General features: G+C 38.2%; 2 protein-coding genes across 6 annotated transcripts in view; one reads left to right on the top strand and one right to left on the bottom strand.

Annotated features, from left to right (window-relative positions):
• SMARCAD1 (SWI/SNF-related, matrix-associated actin-dependent regulator of chromatin, subfamily a, containing DEAD/H box 1) overlaps nt 1-2959 on the top strand; it is a 91174-nt gene extending 88215 nt beyond the window's left edge. For 2 of the 3 annotated variants that reach the window (XM_054591732.1, XM_054591730.1), the window contains exon 24: nt 1114-2958. In XM_054591732.1, the coding sequence (XP_054447707.1) occupies nt 1114-1175 (62 nt within the window). In that variant the 3' untranslated portion in view covers nt 1176-2958. Of the gene's footprint in view, nt 1-1113 lie in introns of all 3 variants that reach the window. The other variant, XM_054591731.1, reaches the window with a different exon arrangement.
• Nucleotides 2960-4900: 1941 nt separating this feature from the next.
• HPGDS (hematopoietic prostaglandin D synthase) overlaps nt 4901-25919 on the bottom strand; it is a 127953-nt gene continuing 106934 nt past the window's right edge. For all 3 annotated transcript variants that reach the window (XM_054591727.1, XM_054591728.1, XM_054591729.1), the window contains 2 exons: nt 14058-14156; nt 4901-7037 (listed from right to left, as the gene is read on the bottom strand). In XM_054591727.1, coding sequence (XP_054447702.1) covers nt 6873-7037; nt 14058-14156 — 264 coding nt within the window. In that variant the 3' untranslated portion in view covers nt 4901-6872. The remainder of the gene's footprint in view (nt 7038-14057; nt 14157-25919) is intronic.

Genomic DNA, 25919 nt, shown 5'->3' with positions numbered 1-25919 from the left:
CATACCGCTACCAATGAACAAGATTTCCTCGAGAAGGTCATAATCGGAGACGAATTGTGGATCTACAGCTATGGTCCAGAAATGAAGGCCAGGTTGTCCCAATGGATGTCACCTAGTTCTCCATGCCCGAAGGAAAAACTTTGTTTTTTGATTGGGAAGATGTTGTCCATTGTGAGTATGCCTCCAGGCCAAACAGTAAGCAGTTTTGCCTCAAGTGTTCTTCATCATCTGAGATACAGTATGACAAAAAGGGCCGCAGCTGTGGGCAGTTGGTGATTGGCAGCTTCATCACAACCACACCACCACTCATGTGTCTTGTCTTGTGCAGAGTTTTTTGGCAAAACATCAAATCATCCAGGTGACTCAGCCCCACTACAGCCCAGGGTTGACACCCTGCGACTTCTGGCTTTTCCCAAAACTAAAATCACCTTTGAAAGGGAAGAGATTTCAGACCGTCAGTGAGATTCAGGAAAATACGATGGGGCAGCTGATGGTGATTCCAACAAAGGATTTTGCAAAGTGTTTTGAACTGTGGAAAGGATGCTGGGACAACTGAGGTCCCAGAGTGCCTACTTTGAAGGGAACTGAGGTGTGATGGTCCTGTATACAGTGTTTCTTGTGTGTCATGTATCTTTTTCAATAAACGTGTCTCTTGCATAGTACATGGCTGGATACTTTCTGGACATATCTTTGGACGGAATATAAGGGTATAGATGAAAGTATTTCTTTTGACTGGGATTTGGGGGCCTTGTTTTTGTGTTTACTCTTCAGTTTGTTACATAAATGTTTTCACTTGGCAAATCTGAGGAGTAAATCCTATGTGGATTTGAATAGGATATGATCCAAACTATGCCTATGTGTCTTCATAGATCTTTCTCTGTATCAAATCAGAAACATTGCCCATAGATGCTGTGCTGTCAATATGCACATGAACACAGAGGTTACCACCTAATATACATAGGGATTTGGAACTGTTTTAACCAAGTAACACTGAAGCAAACTGGGCAATAAAAGATGATTAGGAATCCCTGAAAGGTAGAGAAAATTGGTGAAGAAGAATATATTTTATAAAGTATTTTTATTAAACTTTTAATGCCACTCTCTTACCTGCAGGTGACGAAGGGAGCATGCCAGCAGATATAGCCACGTTACTAAAAACGTCAATGGGCCTGTGAGATAAGACTTGGTGGACTTTTGATCTATGAGGACGTATCAACTTGGTGCACTCAAGGACATTTACATTATGAAGACCATGGGGTTTATGAACATTTGTAACTTTTTATAATTTCCATATTGCATTTCTCATAGTATGGACAACTTTTTTGCCACTAATTGAATTCTTCTGATGCTCACATGTGAAATTTCAATAAAAGCAACAAATATGTAGTCCTAAAAATGTTGAATAATCATTTTACAAAACAGTTTTCTGAATGGGGATTAGTTGGTGATTGTTTGTAACAAATATGCTAATGCTTTAGAAATGTCAGTATTTTTGTAATTATTTCTACCTCCAAATATATATATATTGTCTTTCACTGGATAATGTGTGTAGATTTTTACATGTGCCTTATTTGACAATGCTTATGTCTTGGTTTTGCTTGTCTCATTTGAAGTTCTTTTTTATTATGTTAGTTTAAAGGATGCAGCTGTATAGATTTATATAGCTTTCATTTTATTGCTATTTGAAGCAGATGTTCACCACTGTCAACAAGAACTCAACCTGAATTTAAAGGTGGCATTCCATATACTAGCACCCCCAGGTCCTCCCAAGGAGTTCTGTTAAAAAACAAATTTGTTTGGCTAGGCACTAAGTTGTTTTCCAGTGAATAGTAACTAAAGAAGCCCTTATCTTGCTCCATGGATTAATTAATTCCTTCTGTTCATTTCCCAACTGCACTGTGGTGCATACTACCCTGCCTATTCTTGTGCATGTTTTCATTGATTTCCCTCTCCTGGCTTTTGCTTCTCTTGAAACTATTGCCCAGTCACTTCTGCTCCAGTTCTCATTACTGTCTAAATAGTAGTTTATTCCTGCCACATCTTCACACATCAGGAAAATGTTGGTGACATTTTTTTCCTAGCCTGGCAGAACAGATTAACAGGCTATTTCATTTCAAAGCAGACTGAATGTGACTTCGTGTTAAGGAAGCATTTAAGTACTGCATGGAAATAGGTCATTGCCTTTACATTCTTATCAAAATATGATTTACCAGTTTTCCAGAGTTTCCAGTGCTGGACCTCCTGAAGAGAGAGCCATTTTTCAATTAATTGAGTGTGGGTGACAAAGTGAAATTTAGAAGTAAAGTTGTCTACTTAATATTTAACTCTTTATTGTCTTTCTTTAAATTTTTGCCTGTCAGTCTATATTGCTGTTTTTATTACACATCAGTTTCTTTGTATAACTTGTGAGTTTCATGTGTTTTGTTTTTATTATGTAAATATCATTATAAATAAAGTTATTTATAAATCGAAGATTTGTTAGTTATTGGAGATTATACTTTCAGGGCATTTTGACTTGCTAACATGCTGAGGTAGTACAGTCCTCTGGAGTTGGAAGGCTAATGAAACTCTTACAGTGATTCTTCAGATATTACAGACTCTGAAAACTCATGACTCAGCAGACTTGCCCACTCTCGATGGTATACTGAACATACTCCATTTAGTAGTATAATGGGGCTAAAAGGAATCTGCATATATTACTATCACTTCCTCCTGCATCACAGTACCCAAATCACTTAGTCAAATTGTAGGGAATTGGAGGTAGGCAAAGGTGGGGCTGGGAAAGGGGACATCTGTAATAGTGTCAACAATAAAAATAAAGTTACAAAGTAAAATCTTACAATGGATTTCTCATAACTTTTCTGTATGGATGTATCTTCAATGATAGGGTATTTCTTTTGTTGTCAAATCCATATTCTTTAATGAAATGTATTTGAGTTCTCCCTGTAATGCTTTATTATGTCTTGGGCTTAATAAAAATATTTGTGATCATAAGTTGTATTTTCACACTCTTTTTAATAGTTTCTAACCTCTCCCTTTACCCTTGAAAATATATAAAATTGATCACAAAAAAGATCATGTTATGTGCTTAATGTCTGTTTTCAATAAACTGGAATTTGTTACTTAGGATCTATTCTCCTTAGTCCCTTTATTGGGCTGTCAGTAAATGTAATCCATTAATTTAGTAAAGATCGTATGAGACCGCAGTTGTTGGAGTAGTATCATGATCAACTGAAGCAACTTTTTACTTTTTTAACATAAGTCACAAAGAGAAGACATACCTTAGGTGTTTTTGTAACTGTATTCCTGACCCCATAGACTTAACTTTATGCCATTAGCTATTTATAGCAAAACAATATCTTTCCTAGTTGTTGCTGTTAATGTATAGTGGGTAGTGTCAGATTTGGTTTCCATTTGTGTGACTTTAAGCAAGACATTTTATATGATTCATAAGATTAGGAAATTGATTTTTTTAACTTCCCAAAAGGTATGGGCTTTTTTCTGGTTATAATATGCAATTCAATCTATGCTCCAATTCATTTATATTCTCTCTCACTTGTTCAGTTGCTCAATAAGGAGACATTTAGTTTGGATACAGGATGGGATAAATGGAATGTGTTGTCCCTCAGTGAAAAAAGGATGCTCTGAAGGTTGTGAAACTGATTGAAACAAAATTCTTATGAAGCCTGCTATGGCTTTTTATTTGAATCAACTACATATTTTAATTTGTGTAAACAAGTGGGACTGATTTATTGAATTTTCATAATTTTAGATAAGCAGTCTATTTTACTAAGTTCTACTTTTGTTAAAGCCTGTCAGAATGTAATTATGTGCAGGAAAACGAACATGCACAAGGAAGAGGAATAGTTACTACCTTCATTATTTAGAGTAGTAGTATTTTTTTTTTTTGTTAAATATTCTTTCTTCAGTCTGCCTTGATAACATGGTAGAGTACTTTGCAGTGAGATTCACCTACAAGCTATTATCACTTATTAACAGCTACAAACTATAAGGAAATATGTGGAATCCTTAATGTATGAAGTATTTAACATTTTCCCCCACTTCATGGGTCATTTTTGGGGAAAAAGAAGCACCTTGAACAAAATCCTATTTAGCGAGGCTTCCCTTTTTATTTCTTCTCCCTGTTTCTGGCTGCCCAACTGTTAACCTTCCATTGTCCTGTATTCAAGTTTAAGAACCTCTATTTCATTAGTCCATTTCTATATATAACATGGCTTACTGAAATTAGGTAATCCAATGTTAATGTTAACATGTAAATTGAACTCAAATTTGATGTTCCAATAATACATGCTTACCATGGGTGAGGGATAATATTAAATAAAGTTAATTGGAGGACTTCTTTATACATGTACTTCTTGCTTTCCACGAATGTGTGGGGGCTATAAAAATGACAGCAAGTTGAAATTTGGAAAATCTTAATCATTGGGGAAAGTGATGGTTTCATGACGTATAAAGGTTTGTCAACAAGTTAACAAACAGTTCTAACTGTATAAGCAAATGAAAATACTAAAACTAATATTTAGTACACTATAAAATGTTAGTAACAAAGTTTTGTAAATGTCTAGAGTAGTTTGAACAGTACCTTCTTGTGTAACTTGCATTTTTTTAATACCTTGGCAAGTTGTCATAAACTTGGATCAGCTTTCAACATTTTATTGCTCTTTCAATGTCACAGAATATCCCTGTTCTTTTTTCTCTTTTACAGACTTTTTTAAAGAGACGTTTTAGGTTCACAGCAAAACGGAGCAGAAAGCCGAGTTCCCATATACCCCTCCCCCCCCCACGCCCACCCTCCCCCACTCTCAACACCTGGCACCACAATGCTGTATTTGTTACAGGAACCTGCACTGACATCTTAACCACCCAAAGACTATTGCTTGTATAGGGTTCATTCTTGGTAGTGAACATTTGACAAAGAAACCCACCTTCATAGTATCATTCACAACAGCTTTAATATTGTGAAAATCCTCTGTACTCCACCTGTTCATTCCTCCCTCCTCAGCCCCTAGAAACATTGATCTTTTTGCCATCTTCATAGTTTTCTTTTCCAGAATGTTAAATAGCTGCACTCATACAGTATACAGTCATTTTATTTTTTTCAAATTACCCATAAGAGAAAGTATTTAGAAAATTACAGAAGTGGTAGAACTGAGCTGGCTGGGCTGTGTAGGCTTAGGAAATAAGATAGAGGCAGAAGGAGGGCGATTGGAGCTGAGGAGAGAGGAAGGCAAAGGTAACGTGCCTGGAGGGAAGAGGGAGAGATGGAAAAGGTACACGCGTGCTCCTGAAAGGGAGAGTGAGCCAGTGTGCAGTCATTTTAGATCGGTTTCTTTCACTTCATAATAGGCGGTTACATTTCCCTTGGGTCTTTGCATGGCTTGACAGCTCTTTTTTCTTTTTTTTCTAGTGGACAATATTTCCTTGTTTGGATGTGCCACATTTTACTTATCCACTCACCTACTTAAGGGTATCTGGTTGCTTCCAAGTTGGGAATCATCAATACAGCTGCCACAAAAATCCATGTGCAGGTTTGTACATGGACATAAGTTTTCAACTCCTTTTAGAGAAAATACCAAAAGAATGCCATTTCTGGATCGTATGGTAAGAGTATGTTTAGTTGTATAAGAAACTGCCAAGCAAGGTCTGTACCATTTGCATTCCTATCAGCAGAGAGTAAAATTCCCTGTTGCTCTACATCTTTGCCAGCATTTGGTGGTGGTGGTGTTTTGAACTTTTCCCGTTCAAACAGGTATGTATGGTATATCAGTGTTTTTGTTTGCAGTTCCCCCACAAAATATGATATTGAACATCTTTTCATATGCTACTTGCCATCTATATCTTTGGTGAGGTGTCTGCTCAGGTGTTTTGTCCATTTTGTATTTGGATTATTCATTGTTGACAAATTTAAGAGCTCTTTGTATATTTTTGGATAATAGTCCTTTATCATGTGATAGGTATTGCAAATATTTCTCCCAGTCTGTAGCAAGTTGTCTCATTCTTCTGATCTCTGTTCTTTTGATACAAAGTTTTATACGAGTCTCACCTCCTCTGGGATGTCTTCATCCTTGTCACTAGCACACTCCTCACCTATGTTGGTAAGTGTGCCTCACCCAGTTCTGCTGGCTGCATATCTGGAATCTAGAGCCCCTTGAACTGTATCAGTGTCAACATTCTGACAGATCTTTCCGTTTATGTTCAATTTGAATTGCACCCCAGTATTATCACTTTTCATTTCTTTATCGCACTCTCATCTTTGTTGGTGAGTTCCCTTTTTCAGTTACCCATTTGCCTAAAATGTCAAGATGTTTTATCACTGAGAAGCAAGCAGGCCGTGCCACTACACACTTGACTGTCTGTGCGTGAATAACAAACAGGTGTGCAGTGACCGATGCTAATTTGAAAGAAGTGACATCAGTGGTCATGGTCATGCTGTGCATCTTATTTACATAGTGATGTGTGGTCTGAATGGCTAGCAGTGAGGTTGATACTTAATGCAATTACTCACTGTTAATACACCATGGTAAGTGAAGCCCAAACTATTTTGGGGGGAAATGTGTGATTTAATAAGCTATTGTGACTGAAATTTATGCATGAGAGAACCAGAGCAAAGCGAGGCCTGGTTTAAACTAATTTTCCTCAGTTGTAAATGATGTGAAACTATTCTGGGAAGAAAAAAGAAAAAAAAAAGATACTGGCAACCAGCAGCTTTTTTTCTCTTTTCAAGCAGAATGTGGCAGAAGTAAATGTCTTGATGGAGGCGCAGTGTGTGCCTATGAGGCAGGTTAATGGAGCAGCTTCTCTGACGGGAGCAGTGCTGGGAGGAACAACCAAGTGGAGGCCGCAGGCATCGCCTACAGTCTGGTTTGGGGTCTTCGTTGTATCCAGTCAGCAATGGCAGGAACAGCTTGGACTTTCTCCCGTAACATCGCCAGCCTGGGATGGACGTTCAGCAAGTCAGGTCTGAGGACCAAAAGCGTAGTACTGCAAATTTCCCAGTAGAAATCTGCCCAAGTTATCTAGGTTAAAAGAAACAGAAATTTCCATTAGAACATAAAAGATATAACTTCTTCATCTAAAAATAGTTTCTTTAATTCAAGGTAACCTTTTGTTATTTCAAAAGTAGCACGTGTGCAAGGCAGTTACAGGGTCACACCTGGACTCCGTCTTGAGCCAAAGAGCTGCATCTTAGGGGCCTGACTGTGACTCCCTGCTTTCAGTCCAGTTCTCTAGTTGAAATTAGCCTAACCACATCCGTAAAGAAAAGAAAGTACAGCAATAACATTTATTCCTGTCTTGTCAATGAAATGGTCACTAGAATGTTTGTGCAGGCATTATTTTCGAGGCCCTTTGAGTGGTCCAAGGACCATGGAAAGCATCTCGTGACCACCCTGGGACCCACCGCCACCAGATGACCATCATGAGACAACTGACCTCATCCTCATTCCCAAGTCCTACACCCACGCCGAGGCCCCCACGCCAGCCATCCACAGAACCCCTCGCGGAGCCTGACCTCTCTTTTCCTGGTCGACTCCCTTGTGCCCAGCTCTTTTTCAGTAACCTCTACCTGCTCGATCTTGTATGAGTTCAGTGCTCATTTCTATGACACTGACACTCAAGAATGCTGGCATTCAAGGTCTGGTAACAGGTGTATGATAGGAAATGACAGATAACACCACAGTCCCAACACCAAAAGGTTACTAATATTATTAACACCCCTGTGTATAAAGTATTCTCTGTGTGTGTGCATTTGAACTAAAATGAGATATTACAGTACATACTTTTTGGAACTTGATTAGTCTCCACCTCTCTGACTACATTTTCATCTTACCTCATACCAAATCAATACTTTCCCATCTGCTCCAAAAAGCACCCTTTATAGGAGAAAGCAGAATCTATTCCAGGACCTTGCATTTCATCTGATTATGTCCTTTAACCCTCTGAATTCAGAACAATACTCTTCATGCCACTGAATTACTGAATAGTCTGCACTAGTCCTACACAATATCCTGTCTTCAGGATTTGTGCGATTATCTTGTCTTCTTGTTTACCTTGTTCCCTTATATCACAGGGTGTATAGGGTGCAAGTTTTCCCAACAGAGTTCATAGTTTCAAGTTAGCATTTCTGGCAAACAGACATTATATTGCACCACATCAGAAGACTTAATATAAGGGTGTCTGACTGTAAGCGAAACTGTAAGATTGACCACGGTGTCAGGATGATAACACTCCGGTCCTTCCAGTGTATACTTTTTTCCTCTTTGTGACTAGAAACTAATCTGGATGACATTACTTTGGCTCAAAGAGTGAAGTTTCAATGTGCACTAGTAGCTCTGTTTTTGTGTAGAATTTGATAACACTTGCCGTTAGTATTTTATGAACTTGCTTACTAAACATCTGTGAACTGGAAGTCCGTAGGTCAGAGTTTAGAGTTCAGTAAACACATTTCTGGTGCACCTACTGTGTGCTCCATTCAGGTCTAGGTGCTGGGATTAACAGGAGGGCAAGATGTGGTGCCAGCCCCTGGTTCTCTGGTGCAGCTTTTATTTTAGAAGCAGGAAGACAATTAAACATGTGGTGATAAGGGTCACAAAGAAAAAGCGAAGTATGAGGGACTCTCAGGTGGTCAAGGAGGGAAGACCTTTAAGAAGTGACATTTAAACCACAGTTTGGAAAAAGGATCCAAGTGTGCAGCCATCTGAGGATTAAACATTCGGGCAGAGGGAACAGAAGTGTAAAAGGCTCTTAGGTGGGAGTAGAACTTGTGTCTCAGGAACAAAGAAAACACCAGTGTGTTTGGAAACACTGTGAGGAAGGGAGAGTGCTAAGAGATGCACTCAGCAGAAAGTTCACAATGGAAATTTAATACAAAAGAAGAAACATTTCAAGTCCTTGGAAATTGTTCAATCAATAGGGCAGGGAGAGGAACATTTTAGGAAAGGCTCTTGAAGAGTCAGTGGGAAGAAATGCAGGGGTGTGTAGTGAGGTGGGAAGTTATGAGTTAAGATGTAGAAAGTTTGCTTGTCACCCCGGAAAGACTTAGCATGCTGACAGTGAACAGAATAAGTCAGAAAGAGCCACAAAAAGCAGTCTGTGTCTTGTCTTTTAGAATGCAGTCTTCTTAAAGGCAAGGACCCTGACCTCTAAATCAGATTTAGATTTGAATTTTTTTTTTTTTTTTTTTGCTTAACTGCTTCATAGGTGTTGGGGTGTTCCTCTATCCCATTGGTCCATAATATCTGGTTGTCTTACTTTTTATGATATCAACAATTACTGATACTTAATGCCTGGGTCCATTAATTCATCAGGGGTTGAAAAATGGTGATATCTTATTTTAACCTCCTCTAGTTTATGAACTGAAATGCTTTTATGAAGACAAAGTTTGGGTATAAATTTTTGTTATCCTGAGATACAACTGATTTTATTCAACCCCTCCCCCCACTTTTCTGTTCATTTTAGACAGTTTCTCAGAACAATAATTTGGCTCCATAGCATCTTCTAAAAGTAGCAAGTGAAACTTCGGTTTGGGGGTTCGTGTGTGTGTGCTTGGTTGTGGTAGTGCTGATGTCATACTCGTGGATTCATTCGTTTTGATTCATTTCAACCCATTGCAGATAATATTCTTATTGCAGTTTGGTTTGTCTTTCGCCAGTGACAGTGTCTTCAGGTTGACTTCTGAGACCTTTGACACAACCCCAGTTGTCTTTGATAATTTATTTTCATCTTGTGTGACTAGGAATTCCTAGTTCATCTTTTACATTTCCTGCCCCGAAGTGAGAAGGAGCCTTTCCCCCAAGAAGCCTTAGTTCCTTTTAGTATTTGAAGACCAGAATCTAGGGCTTAGGGGTGCCCAGGGAAACTCTGTTGGTCATTGTTTCAAGAAAAAGAGACACAAAGTGCATTTTTCTTTATCCCAGGATAAAATACACCATGAGTTTATGTTGTTGTATCTAGTTCACATTCAGAAATAGAATGCTTACTTAACCTCACTGATCTTATATCTCTCTCTCCTTTTTCACAGATAAAAGACCCGGCCTCGCAATGACATCCATGAAATTTCTTATTACTTTACCCACAATATACATATAAAATATCAGAAAAATAATACCACTGTCCCAGTAACGCCAAATACATAATTACTGAAAATCATGTATAATTTTTTTTGTTCTGAGAGTATATCTGAGATGTATATAGTCAAATTACTGTGTTTCACATATAATACCATTTCTTTTTCTTTTTCTTTTTTCTTTCAAACATCAATGTGTGGTTGCCTGATACACGTTCCCTACTGGGGACCTGGACTGCAACCCAGGCATGTGCCTTGCCTGGGAATCAAACCAACGGCCCTTTGGTTCTGAGGACAGCACTCAGTCTGCTGAGCCACACCAGCCAGGGCTACATATAATACTATTTTTTTTTAAATCATGTTTATTCTATTAGAGTTGTCTCAATTTTTCCCCCTTTGCCCTCCTGCACCCATCCCACCCCGCCCCTGTCTCCCACAGCCAGTTCCCGCTCTGTTGTCCATGTCCGTGGGTCATTCATACATGTTCTTTGTTTACTCCTTTCTCCTTCTTTCCTCTATTGTCTTCCTTCCCCATCCCCTCTGGTCACTATCAGTCCGCTCCATGTTTCCATGCCTGTGGTTTATTTTATTCATTAGTTTATTTTGTTGAATAGATTCTACTTATAGGTGAGATCATATGGTATTTGTCTTTCACCAACTGGCTTATTTCACTTAACATAATATTCTCCAGTTCCATCTACATTGCCTCAAAAGGTAAGAGTTTCTTTCCTTCTCTCTTTCCTTCTCTTTCTTTCTTTCTTTCTTTCTTTCTTTCTTTCTTTCTTTCTTCCTTCCTTCCTTCTTCCTTCCTTCCTTCTTTCCTTCCTTCCTTCCTTCCTTCCTTCCTTCCTTCCTAAATGCAGATTGATTTTATTTTTTTAAATGTCAAAGTTAATTATAAAATATTTTAAAAATTTAAAACTATTATAAAGTCTCAGCAATTAAGACAACATGACGCCAGCACAGAAATAATCAACTAGATCAGTGAAATAAAATGAGCATTCTAGAAATAACATATATATCTGTTTAACAACGTAACATATGATTAAATTGATATTTCAAATCAATAGGGAAAATAAAGCTTAGTCAACGAATAAGGTCCATGGGCCACTATTACTTGAAATAAAACAAATATAGAGCCCTATTTCACACATTATACAAAAAATATTCAGGTGAGTTAAAAATCAATATGTAAAATCTAAGGAGTTTTAGGAGAATATATAAATTAATATTTTTCTTACCCGGAAGTAACATATTTAAATCCAGAAGCTATAAAGTAAAACATTGACAATATGACTATATTAAATATTTAAACCTATAAGGGCAAGTAACAGAATAGGAAAGTACAACACATCTAAAAAAGGGTTAATAGTTTTTTTGTTTTTTTTAGGGAAAAATTCTACACACATTTGATCAAAAAATGGATAAAGAATATGAAAAAGTCATTTAAAGCTTTTTAAAAATCATAGAAATAGGCAAGAAATATTAAAAAAGGTTTAGTTTCAACAAATAATAAAGTAACAAAATAACATCATTGTGACAATCAGATTAATAAGTATTAAAAATATTGGTAACATCAAGTATTGGTGACTGTGAAGGAACTGAGTATTCATAGACTCTTTTTCTTCATCTTCTTAAAGCAGTCCCATTAGCATATCTTACAGTGCTGGTTTGGTGGAGGTGTATTCTTTCAGGCTTCTTTTGTCAGGGAACCTCCTTATTTTGCCTTCCATTTGAATTGAGAGCCTTGCTGGGTAGAGCAGTCTTGGTTGCAGGCCTTTGCTTTTCACGACTTGGAATATTTCTTGCCAGTCCCTTCTGGCTTGCAGGGTTTCTGTTGAGAAGTCAGCTGCTAGCCGTACTGGGGCTCCCTTATATGTTACTACCTCTTTCTCCCTTGCTGCCTTTAGGATTCTCCGCTTGCCTTTGATATTTGCCATTTTAATGATGATGTGTCCTGGAGTGGGCCTCACTGAGTTCCTCTTGAATGGGACCCTCTATGCTTCCTGGACTTGTGTGACTTTTTTTCTCCTCCAATTAGGGAAGTTTTCCATCATTACTTTTTCTAACAGGTTCTCTATGCCTTGCTTCTCTTCTTCTCCTCCTTCTGGTATCCCTATTATACAGATATTATTATGTTTCAGGTTGTTCTGCACTTTCCTCAACACCTCTTCATTCTTTTTGAGTCTTTTTTCATTTTCTTGCTCTTTCTGGGAGCTTTTTTCTCTCTTTTCATCCAGCTCTCTTATTGATAGTTTCTATGTCCTTTTTCATGCTGATATAGATTGCAGTAAGTTCCTTGTAGTTTTCCCTGTAGTTTTTTGTGATTCTCTCTGAGCTCACTGAGCTCATTGAGCTTCCTGAGAACCATTGTTTGGAACTCAATATTGGATAGTTTACATGCCTCTATTTTCTTTAGTTCTCTTCTGGGGATTCCTCCTTTCCCTTCGACTGGGGGTTGTTTCTTTGTCTTCCCATTATGTGAGAGACCCTTCTTTTTTGCTTCTGCTTCTTAAATTGATCTGTCTTGATTTCCTGACTTTGTGGTGTGAACTTCTATGGTAGGAGACTGCTGTTTTTAATTTCTGGATCTTCATCTGATGATGTCAGATGTTGACCCTGTCTGACCTTAGGCAGTCTGTTTGAGACTTCCAGGATTCTGCTGTCTCTGGCTGTCTCCTTCAGCCATTAATCTAGTCACTCTGCTCTCAGCAGGCCAGCTTAAGTACACCACAGGGCGGGGCAGAGTCCCTCCTGGGGGCAGGGTCATTGGGTCCTCTCCCCGCTTTGCTGCTCAGGGCAGTGGTCTGCCTGAGCCAGATGGCTGCTGCTGTATGGGGGATCCCACCGGCTACTCTCTCAGTTCTCTCCCCAAAGCCTCCTTCCACAGTATCTCCTCTGGCATCTCTAGCACATTCTGCCATGCCTTTGCCAGAGACCAGGGTAAATGGCTGCAAATAAAAATATTTGCGATGGCCTTTTAAATGGCTCTTTGTGTCTCTAGCTGCCTGTCTCTGGCAGAGAGCAACCCTGACACTTTTCACAGCTCAGCTGTTACCTGTGTACTTTTTGGGCTCTGGTTCTGTAGGCCAGAGATCCCCACTTTTAGTTTAGACCCCGCTCTTCTCAGGGGATCCAACTAACTGTCTCAATATCCTTCTGGTGCTGCTGCCCGTGGGAGGCCCACCCACATTCTCAAGTCTCTCCCACACTCCTTACCAGTCAGGTTGTGCTAAAGCTAATTCTTCTGTCTGAGGTTATAAGGCTCCTCTCTTGCTATTGTTAAGTTGTTTGTTTCAGGTGATTTCTACAAAATTTAGCTGTAATTCCAGGTTGTTCCTGGGAGGAGGTCAGCATGACTTCTACTCACTCCTCTGCCATCCTGATTCTCATAATACTACTGTATCTTAAAGTAGTTCTTTACTAATAGAGCACATAGGTACTTCTCTACATATTCTGTGCATCAGTTTGACACAGGTCATTCATTTCATTCTGCTTTGGCTTTGCAGTGATAACTTTTTAAAATGTTTTTGTTATTGTTATTATATAATTATATAAAATATTTTAGTTTATGGTTTTAAAGTTAAGTCTACCAAAAAAGGTTAATTCAAAGAACTTTAGCTTTTATCTCTGTTCTCATCATTTCTCTCTCTGAGTAACATTTCTTTTTCAATAATTTTTTTTAAAGATTTTATTTATTTTTACATAGAGGGAAAGGGAGGGAAAAAGAGAAAGAGAGAAAGATCAATGTGTGGTTGTTTCGTAAGTGCCCCCTACTGGTAACCTGGCCTGCAATCCAGGCATGTGCCCTGACTGGGAATCAAACCAAAGACCCTTTGGTTCGCAGACTGGCAATCAATCCACTAAGCCACACCAGCCAGGGCTCAATAAGTTTTTATAAGTCTTAATCTTCACATATATGTAAAGATATTATATATTTATTTGTGTATTTTAAGATGTAAAACATACTCACAGAGTTACCAATGAACCACTCTTTGTCCCCTAAGTATGTGTCCAAATCTTGCAGAAGATGAGGTGCATCGTATGTAAGTAGTTCATTAAACATTTGCTCCTAAGAGAGGGAGAAAAATTTGAGGATAAAAGGAAGAAAAATAAATAACATTCTTTAAAGAATTTGATTTTTCCTTCTTTATTTTTCAATGTGAGTTCAGAAAGGAAGAAAAGTAGCTAAGTGTTTTTTTTTTTTTTTGGTAATGTATGACATTATGGAAGTTCAGGTCTAATTCTCTATAGATCTTTATTACTCATGAATTTAAAAATAAATACTTTTGTCAACAGTGCTTATAGTTTCTTTCTTATATGACTAAATATTTCACCCATAAAATATTTTCATGATTTTAACTTAATTTTTGTTAATAAAATGATTTTATTATATTTTTACACTTCCAAAATTCCCATTTTCTTATCCTCCTCTCTTTTAAACTTAAAAACGTAACTGAAGGTAAAGAAATTAATTTTTCACAGCAAAGGAAACCATCAACAAAATGAAAAAACAACAAACTGAACGGGAGAACATATTCAACAATGATACATCTGATAAGCCATTAATACCTACATTTATAGAGAACTTATAAAACTCAACACCAAAGAAAACAAACAACCCAATTAAAAAATGGGCAAAGGACCTTGAATAGACACCACTCCAAAGAGACAGCATATAGACATGAAAGAAATGCTCAATGTCACCAGTCACCAGAGAAATGCAAATTAAAACCACAATGACATATCACCTCACACCTGTTAGAATGGTTATCATCAATAAATCAACAAACAACAAATGTTGGCATGGATCTGTTTGTTGATTTATTGATGATAACCTTTCTAACAGGTGTGAGGTGTGGTGGTGTGAGGTGTGGTGGTGTGAGGTGTGGAGAAAAGGGAACCCTCATGCACTATTGGTGGGAATGCAGACTGGTGCAGCTACTGTGAAAGCAGTATAGCGTTACCTCAAAAAAAAAAAAAGTTTAACTGCCTTATGACCCACTCCTGAGAATATATTCAAAGAAATCTGAAACACTCATTTGAAAGAATAAATGCACCCCTACGATCATTGTAGTGATATCTACAATAGCCAAGGTTTGGAAGATGAGTGGATAAAAAAAGCTCTGGTACATTTACACAACAGAATTCTACTTGGCCATTAAAAAGAAGGAAATCTGGCCTTGAGTGGGGTAGCTAAGTGGGTTGGGCATCGTCCTGGAAACCAAAAGGTCAACAGTTTGATTTTCAGCCAGGGCACATGCCTGAGCTGTGGGCCAGGTCCCCACTTAGGGGCATGCAAGAGGCAACCAATAGATTTTTCTCTCACACATCGATGTTTCTCTCCCTTCCTCCCTTCCCCTTTTTCTAAAAAATAAATAAAATCTTTTTTTCTGAAGAAAAAAGAAAAAAAATCTTACCTTTTGTGACAGCATGGATGGACCTGGAGAGTATTATGCTAAGTAAAATAAGTCAGTCAAAGAAAAACAAATACCATACAATTTCACTTATATGTGTAATCTAATGAACAAAATAAACTGACAAAGTAGAAACGGACTCATAGATGCAGAAAACAGACTGACAGCTATCAGAGGGATAGGGGTTGAGGGAGTGGGTGAAAAAAAGGAAGGGGTTAAGCAAAAAAGAAAAGAAAACTCAGACACTGAAAACAGTGTGGCGATTACCAGAGGGAAAGTGGAGTGGAGGGAGCTAGTACAGAGTAGAGGGGAAATAAATGGTGATAGAAAGAGACTTGAGTTGGGGTGATGAATACAAAATACAATATTCAGATGATGTGTTATAGAATTGTATGCCTGAAACCTATATAATTTTATTAACCAATGCTACCCCAATAAATGTAATAATAATAAAAGTAAAAAAGAATATATTAAAGGGATTCAACAGTAGAGTAGATGAAGAGAGCATCAAATCAACAATTTGGAAGATAAAGCAGAAAACATGTCATCAGAAGAGCAAAAAGAAAAAAAGAACCCAAAAATATGAAGATGGTGTAAGGAGCCTCTAGCACAACTTCAAGCATATAAATATTCACATCATGGGGTGCCAGAAGGAGAAGAGAGAAAGCAAGAAATTGAAAACCTAATTGAAAAAATAATAATGGAATACTTACCTATCCTGGTGAAAGAAATCGACATGTAAGTCCAGGAAGCACAGAGAATCCCAAGCAAGATAAACCCAAAGAGGCCCACACCAAGGCACATCAAAATTAAAATGCAAAATGTTAAAGACAAAAAAAGAGCCTTAAAAGCAAAAAAGCAACAAGAGAAATGTGGTTAGTTACATATAGGGAGCTCCCAGAAGACTGTCAGCTGACTCCTCAACAGAAATTTGCAGGTCAGAAAGGATTAGCACAAAATGCTCAAAATGATGAAAAGCAAAGACCTACAACCAAGATTACACTACCCAGCAAGGCTACCATTTAGAATCAAAGGACTAAGCTAAAGAGCTTACAGACAAGAGCTACAGTTCATCACAAACAAACCAGTATTAAAAAAAAAATTGTAAAGGGTCTTCTTTAAAAAGAAGGAAAAAAAGATCAAAATTATGAATAATAAAATGACAATAACTACATACATATCAATAATCACTTTAAAAGCAAACAGATTAAATGCTCTAATCAAAAGACATACAGTTGCTGAATAGATAACAAAACAAAATTTCTATGTATGTTGTCCACAAAAGACTCACTTCAGATCAAATGACATACACATCATGAAAAGTATAGTGATGGAAAGGGATGGAAAAATATATTACATGAAAATGGAAACAAACAAACCGGTGGGGTAAGGATATAGCAAGAGACAAGGAATGACCCAGCAATTCCACTTGTGGGTATTTATCTGAAGAAACTCAAAATACCAAATTGAAAAGACATGTACATCCATATGTTCACTGCAGCATTATTTATAATAGCCAACATACGGAGGCAACCACAGTGTCCACCAAAAGATAAATGAAAAAGAAGTGGTTCATATAGACAATGAAACATATTTCAGCCATAAAAAGGAATTAAATCTTGCCATCTGCAACAACATGGATGGATCTAGAAGGTATTGTGCTGAATTAAGTCAGACAGAGAAGACAAATGCCAGATGATTTCATTTATCTGTAGAACCAAAAAAAAAAAAAAAATTAACAGGCAAAACAGAAACAGACTTATAAAATAGAGAGGACGTTTTGAGAGCTGCCAGAAGGGAGGAGGTTTGTGGGTAAGTGAGAAAGGTGAAGGGATTAAGTACAAACTGGTAGTTACAGAATAGTCATGGGGATGTAAAGTACAGCCTAGAGAATATAGACAATAATATTGTACAGCTATGTACAGTCTCAGATGGGTACTAGATTTATTGGGGTGATCACTTCATAAGTTATATAAATGTCTAATCACATGGTGGTACACCTGAAACTAATATAATATTGTATGTCAACTATAATTTAAGAAAAAAATTCCAGGAAGCAAACCCATCCATATTCCTCCTGGACATCATCCATTATCTCTCTAACTCCTAAGCACGTTTTTCTAATTGAGCGAGCTTTTACTTTCCCACAAACCTGAGGTAAACCCAAGAGTTTGAAAATTCAGTGAAGCAAGTCGTAGAGACACCCAATGACAATTAAAAAGAAATATTAACCCCCCCAAAAAAGTAAATTAGAAAAGGTTTTTTGAAACTGCTTTTCAGACATTTTGACTGCAACCTAAAGTCAGAAATACATTTTATATCCCAGCCAAGTACACCGATAAAAATATTCACAAAATAATACCCCTATAATGTGCAAAGTACTCTGATATTCTGTACTCTATTTTTTTTATTCTACTCTATTCTGCTTCTTTCCATTCAAAAAAAGAATGACAGGTCACACCCCACTGAATTGATATGACTCAATAATGGTCAAGAACTACCATTTGAGAAACAGGAGATTATAGGCATCTGAATCACTCATCCAGACTGCTCTCTATTCCTTCCATGGTCCAGAAAAAACTGCAGTGCACTCTGTTGCCAATGAAGTGCCCATGTCAAGTGTCTGGCTAACCCACCATGCCATTTCCCCCTTCTTCCTGTCCTGGCCATATGCCAACTCAACTAGAAACCGCGTTTTTCAGCTTTCCTTCCAGTGAGGTGGGACCATGTGGCTAAGTTACACCAATAAAATCTGAGTGGAAATGATTGTATGATTCTGCACTACTTGACTAAAAGAAAATTCTTTGCCCTAGATTTCTGCCCTTTCCTCTTTCTTTTTATAACGTGGAGCCACAACCCAACTTTGATCAAGAAGAGGATCATAACCTACAGAAGGGGTCAGCAAACTACTGTCCACAGAACAAATGTGGCCACCACTTGTCTTTGGAACACACACCCTGAGGAAAAAAATTAATTTTATTTAGTAAAGCTAGACTCCTCCCATTTGGCAGTCTTCCATTTCACCTTTGCACTTAACAGAAGCAATCCATAATGAATCATATGCTTTCAGTGTTTATGAATTTTTTCTCTTTGGCTTGATATTGTGCCTTAATATGAGATTTATCTGCCTTGAATATCATCTACAAAACCCATCATCTACGTGCCCCCTTTTGTTACATTGTGTAAGGTAACACTACCAACCAAATAATATCCTTAGAAAAAATTAACATATATAACCATTTTTTAAAAGTTATCTTTATGTCTTTACTTGAATCTCTGAAGACCAAAAAATTTATTCATGGCCCATTTCTTGGTAAGAAGAGTTTGTTTTATATGAAAATTTTGGCTGGTTTGTATTTTGGATATGAAATGTAAGTCAACCTCTCTTCCTCAAGGATGTCTAGATGATCATGCTGCAGCTGCTTGCATTTAAAGGGCTGGTGGGGAAAGGAGAGAAAAGGGGAGGGAGAGAGACATCAATGTATGAGAGAAACATTGATGGTTTGCTTCTCTCTCAGGCCCCCTAGTGGGGACCTGGCTCAAAATCCAGGCATATGCCCTTTGGTCTGCAAGCCAGTGCTCAGTCCACTGATCCATACCAGCCAAGCTTCAGTCAAGATGGCAGCATAAGTAAACACAGCTCACCTAATCACACAACCACATAAAATTACAATGAAAATATAGAACAACCGTCACTCAGAACCATCAGAAGTTGGGTTGAATGGAAGACAGACAACTATGGAATTAAAGAAACTACATCCATCCAGACTGGTAGGAGGGGCAGAGACGCAGAAGTGGTTGGGCTCACATCCACGTGTGGTGGATATTCAGGAGGGATATCTCAAAGATGAGGAGTCCCAGTCCCACACCAGGACCCCCAACCTAAGGTTCCAGTACCAGGAAGATAAGCTCCCATAACTTCTGGCTGCAATAACCAGTGGGGATTGAGTCGGTAAAAGAAACTTTTGGAGTCTCAAGTAATTCCTTTTAAAGAACGCACACATAAGGTTAATCAGACTCACTCTGCCTGAGCTCCAGCACTGGGGTAGCAGCTTGAAAGGCACCAGTGGCATAAAGAGAGAATGTGAAGTGGCTGAGATCAAGGCAAGAGCTGGGGAACAGCGTTCTCCTAGACAGAGAGGTGGGCTACTGTCCCTTTTCTGAACCCTCCCCCAACAGAGCCTCAGAGCCATGTCTGAGACTCCATCCACCTGGCTAACACTGTTTGCCATGCCCTGGAGAGCTCCAGAGACTCTACCCCACCAAATTTATGGATCCACCCAAGCTGCTTTTACATATGAATGGCTGGTCTTGAATTATGATTCACAATTTCCTAAATCCTCTGAAATAAACAACTGGCCTCAGTGAGCCCCAGGCCTTGCACTAGCAGCACCAGCCTGTATTTACAGTTTGGCTTCACCTGGGAATCACCAAGCCCAGCAGAAGAAGCAGGCATCTCAGATTGTTTTAGAGCTCAGACATGGTTGCCCCAGGCTGAACACAGGTGGGGACTGACCTTGGCCTACACCACCTGGGAAGCCCCAGAGCCTGAACACCCAGTGGACAACTACAGACCATGTAGGAGCACCACCACCCTGCCCCTGCATAGCTGATCTTCCATGGAATGCAAATGTTGGTGGTAAGTGGTCATAGCCAGTTCTTACAGCTGACTTGCCTGGGTAAATCCCTCCCATTGACCTTCCAACAACAATCAAGGCTCAATTATAAGGGGAGGGTGTACTCAGCCCACACGAAGGGTGCACCTCAAGTACCCAGTTTGGGTGATAGGGGAGGCTGTGCCACTGGACCCTATAGGACACCTACTACATTAGGCCATGCTATCAAGACAGGGAGTCATAGCAGCTCTACTTAATACATAGAAACAAACACAGGGAGGCTGCCAAAATGAGGAGACAAAGAAATGTGGCCCAAACAAAGAACAGGTCAAAACTCCAGAAAAAGAACTAAACAAAATGGAGATAAGCAATCTATCAGAAGCAGGGCTCTAAACATTGGTTATAAGGATGCTCAAGGAACTTAGTGAGGGCCTCAGTGGCATAAAAAAGACAGTCAGAAATGAAGGATTCACTAATTGAAATAAAAAACAAGTTACAGGGAAACAACAGTAGAGTGAAAAACCCGAGAATCAGATCAATGATTTGGAACATAAGGAAGCAAAAAACAACCAATCAGAACAACAAGAAAAAAGAATCCAAGAAAACAAGGGAAGTATAAGCAACCTGTGTGATAACTGCAAGGGATCCAGCATTTGCATCATGGGGATGCCGGGAGGAGAAGAGAAAAAAACAAAAAATTGGAAATCAATTTTTAAAAAATAATGAAAGAAAACTTCCCTAATTTGATGAAGGAAACAGACATGCAAGTATAGGTAGCACAGAGAGTGCCAAACAGGATGGATACAAACAGACCCACTCTAAAACACATCATAATTAAAAATGCTAAAAGTTAAAGATAAAGAGAGAATCTTAAAAGCAGCAAGAGAAAAGAAGTTAGTCACCTACAGGGGAAGTCCCATAAGACTGTCAGCTGATTTCTCAAAAGAAATTTTGCAGGCTAGAAGGGAATCGGAAGAAATATTCAAAGTCATGAAAAGCAGGGACCTACAGCTGAGGTTACTCTACCCAGCAAGACTATCATTTAGAATTGGAGGGCAGATAAAGGCCTTCCCAGCAAGAAAAAACTAAAAGAGTTCATTGTCACCAAACTATTATCATATGAAATGTTAAAGGGACTTATTTAGGAAAAAGAAGATCAAAACTATGAACAAGAAAATAACAGCAAATACATATCTATCAACAATTGAATCTAAAAAACAAACTAAGCAAACAAGAAGAACAAAGAGAATCATGGATACACAGAGCATTTTGATGGCTGCCAGATGGGAGAGGGGTTTGGGGAAATGTGTGAAGAAGTGAGGGGATTAAGTACAAATAAGTAGTTACAGAATAGCCATGGGGATGTAAAGAACAGTGTAGGAAACGGAGTAGCCAAATAACCTACACATGACCCATGGATATGAACAATGGTGTGGGGATTGCCTGAGGGAGTGGGAGGTGCCAGGTGGAGGAAGCCATAGAGGGGAAAATCAGGACAACTGCAATAGCATAATCAATAAAATATAATGAAAAAATAAAAAAAAAGAAATGTAAGTCAAACTCAATGATATTGTTTAAAATTATGTAATTTATTAATACTAATAAATGACCTATATAGACATACCTTGTTCTATTACACCTCTCATTATTGCTCTTTACAAATAGTGCGCTTTTTACAAATTGAAGGTTTGTGGCAGCACTATGTTGAATAGTCTGTGGTACCATTTTTCTAATAGTATTTGCTCACTTCATATCTTTGCATCACATTTGGCAATTCTCATAATATTTTAAACTTTCCTATTGTTATTATATTGGATATGGTGATCTGTGATCAGTGGTCCTTGATGGTAGCATTGCACGTGTTTGGGGGTGTCCCAGACTGCACCCATGTAAGATGGCTAACTTATTTAAGAAATGTGTGTCCTGACTGCTCTGCCAAGCAGCTGCCCCCCTGTCTCTCTCCCTCATCTCAGTCCTCCCTATTTCCTGAGACACAACAATATTGAAATTAGGCTAATTAATAACCCTATAATGGCCTCGAAAACTTAAGTGAAGAATCAATTGATGGGGAAAATTTCATTGTTGTCTATTGTAAGAAATTGCCATACCCTGACCAGTCAGCAGCCATCAATATCAAGGCAAGACCTTCAACCAGCAAAAGATTATAGCTTGCCAAAGACTCAGGTGATGGTTAGCAATTTTTAGTGATAAAATATTTTTTAATTAAACTATGTACATTTGTTAGACATAATGCTATCATACATTTAATAGAATGCAGTATAGTGTAAACATAATTTTCTGGCACTAGAAAACCAAAACAATTTTGACTTGCTTTATTAATATATTCATTTTATTGCAGCAGTCTGGAACTGAACCCACAATATCTCTGAGGTACACCTGTTATAAAATCCAGCCTTTATTAAGGTAATTCAGGTCATTGATAACTATACCCCCAATCTGCTGATTGACGCCCTGCTATTATTATGACTTAGCCAGGCAATACAGACTGCTATAACATAATGCCTTATAGTTGTAGAGTACAGTTTACAAGATCATCATCACATATTTATACACATTTGCCAGATCTTAAAACTGAAGCTGGAAATCTTGTCATTATCTTGACTTTATATTCTTTCCACTGTGCTATGGCACCTTGGTACATAGAGTTCTCTCTCTATGGCTACCATGGTCTTAGTTTTAAATAAAAGAGTGTGAGTTCTCCTGCCACCTACACAGAATTTCCAAGCTGACCCAGTGGGCTTAGAGCTGTGTGGCACTTCCCACAGCATCAGTTGGGAACCTACGGCCAATTTGGCTGTCCTAGAAGAACTAGTAACAGGAGGGAGTTGAATGGAAGAGGATGTAGCTGCTGGGTAGCTTTCCATAAAGTCCTATCTGCTCACCTGGATAATTCTGTGGCTTTTTCTAATGTGTACTTCCACAGCTGAAGTGACCCCAATGCCTTGTGTATATGTAGTGCCAAATAAAAATCTTACCTCTCTGCTATTGACTTCTCCTTTAGCCCAGGTTCTCTTTACATGTTTGGTGACTCATCTTAGTCTAATGAATAACCAAACAGCATCATCATTAATATTTAAGAGTCATTTTAAAGAATACTCACCAAAATAAACTAAGTAAGGATGAAATTGGATTATACACCCTCTTTCCTTCAGGTGTATACTTTTTGAAATGCATTTTCTTATAGATCCTAGACAGCCACTCATATCTGGTGGATTCTTCAAAGTCCTACTGCCTCCTCCAGAGAATAGTAAGGTGGGGGCGGGGGGGCGGTTCTTCCTGAGAAGTCAATACTATGGTATTCTATTAAATGACTTTTAGAACCATCATTTTTAAATCCACACTACCAAAACCATTTAGTATTGGAAATGGGCCATGAGTGCTTCTTCAGTCCTGCTCAGCTTCTATCCCACTCTACCCTTGTTCTTCAGATGAGGAAACTGAGCCAGATACATTGCATAACCAAAGAAATGTTAGTGGTAAAATCAAGGATTATCAGGGTGACCAATGTCCAGACACATCATTTTGCCTTTTAAATTGAATTTAAATTATTTTTTAAAATAGGAAATGGAATTATTAGCAACAAACACTACAACATTTTTAGTTATGTGTATTTGATATATTTTTAAAGCACTATATTCATTATTCATCTTTACGCAATCAATATTCTGCTTTTGAAAATTCTACCTGACCACAAGGTGGCAGCAATGCAACCCACTACAAGGAGACTCGGGGATGAATACAAAAGACCTGTGCAGTTTTCTTTGTATACTAGCCAGATTCTGCTTATTAATCAGTCTATAGCTATTTGCAATATTTCTGAAACACATTCTCCCTTCATGATTTAGTCACGAACTTGGGTTATGTTCTGTGAAAATTTTTTGAGATAGGTATTATGTAAGAGCATTGTTATTGTAATACAAAAGTATAATGTTATTCATCATAAACACTCAAAGAACATTTTCCTCTATGAAGTGGCCACAGAAGGGTATGAAATAAAGAAATAGATAAGGGTAAGCCCACAAGTCTACAGACAGCTAATCAGTGGGGTCTTTGGCATGTGGAATAAAAACTTTAGATACTTTTTCCTAAAATGGGGATTAGAGATCTACTTGTCTGTGCATTTATAAGGATATGTAAAATATAGATATCACGTCTGACAAATAAGAGAAAAAACAATGAGTATAGGACTAAATAATAACACCGTAATAATTATAGTAGCTAATGTTCATCGAACACTTTCTACCTAGCCATAGGCACTTGTTACCATTTAATCCTCCCAACATACTTCAAAGTAGATTCTATGATATCCCTACTTTATAGACAAGAATTTGAACTATTGATAGGTAGTCAAGTGACAACTAGTAAGAAGAGAATCAGGGTCCAAGCCTGGTATTCTGACTCTGGAGTCCAAATATATCTCTGTCATCAAAGCCGAGCTTTTATTTAAGGCCTTGTCCTTCCCTGGCTGCTGTGGCTAAGTGGATTGAGCACCAGCCTGTGAACCAAAGGGTCACTGGTTTGATTCCCAGTCAAGGTACATGCCTGCGTTGTGGGCCAGGTCCCCAGTAGAGGGCGTGCTAGAGGCAACTACACATTGATGTTTCCCTCTCTTTTTCCCTCCTTTCCCTTCTCTCTAAAAATGAATAATTAAATCTTTTTTTTTAAAGACTTTGTTCTGATTAGTCATGGGTGTATATCTCCCCACACACGTTACATTTATGTCAAAGAATTAGTACATGTGAATATTTTCATGTTTTAAATACCTCTATTCAAATCAGAACATCCTCATTAAATAAACAGTGTTTAGAATAAATATGCTTAAATTAGTAAGACTGCCATCTGTTCTGCACTGTAGCTTTTGAATATAGGCTTAAGCTATGAAATGCACGAAATATTCATGCACAGGTTATATTGCACCCAGTGATTAGGAACATAGAATCTGAGTCAGAGTGACTGAGATTAGAATTCCGGTGTACTATTTACTGGCTAAATAACCTTAGGCAAGTGACCTACACTCCATGAACCTTAATTTCTTCATCTGGAAATTAAGGGTAACAACTGTTTCTCCCTAAGGGGCTACTTTGGGAATTAGTCACTAATTTAGGAGAAAGTATGTGTAGGTGGTGAAGCCATGAGTTCTCTAACCAGGCTGACTTGTTGTGTGACTTGGGCAACTACATGACTACTGTTTCTCGGTTACTTTATCTGAGAATGAGCATGATAGTAAAAAGCACTTCTCTTACAGGAGGATGGGGAGATTGACTGAGATACTACATACAAAATAGTCAGAGCAGCACCTGCACTGGTGAGTGTTTGATCAGTTTAGTTCTCCCTATCACCTCATTCAACAAATACTTAGTGCCTACTAAAATAAGGCACTGAGATAGATGTGGGGGTACACTAGTGAATAATGCAGAGATGATTCCTACCCTCACTGCACGATCTACTGGAGGAAACAAACAAGCAAATATATTTTAAAATATGAGTTGTGATGATGAGTACCCTAAAGGAAACCACTAGAGACTGTAATGGAGAATAGCCAAGGTATATTTACAATTCTGGATAAGATGGAGAATGAATATGTATATGTAGAGAATGGCAGGATATATCTAGAATTGGGCGTAAGGAGGCAAGGGAAGGGATAAAGTGAGGATTGGTGGAAGACTGAAAAAAAGTCATTTTAGCATATGATTTCCTCCTTCATTTTATGCTGCTAGACACCTTAGCAGAAGGCTGGAGAGGGTGACACAGATGGTCTCTGGGTTGGGAGTTGTCATACAT

Source organism: Pteronotus mesoamericanus, unplaced genomic scaffold (genome assembly GCF_021234165.1).
Source record: "Pteronotus mesoamericanus isolate MK-2021 breed Mesoamerican mustached bat unplaced genomic scaffold, CSHL_Meso_final scaffold_232, whole genome shotgun sequence".
Lineage (NCBI taxonomy): Eukaryota > Metazoa > Chordata > Mammalia > Chiroptera > Mormoopidae > Pteronotus > Pteronotus mesoamericanus.
The sequence above is the reverse complement of the archived record's forward strand: the minus strand, read 5'-3'. Positions and strand labels throughout refer to the sequence as shown.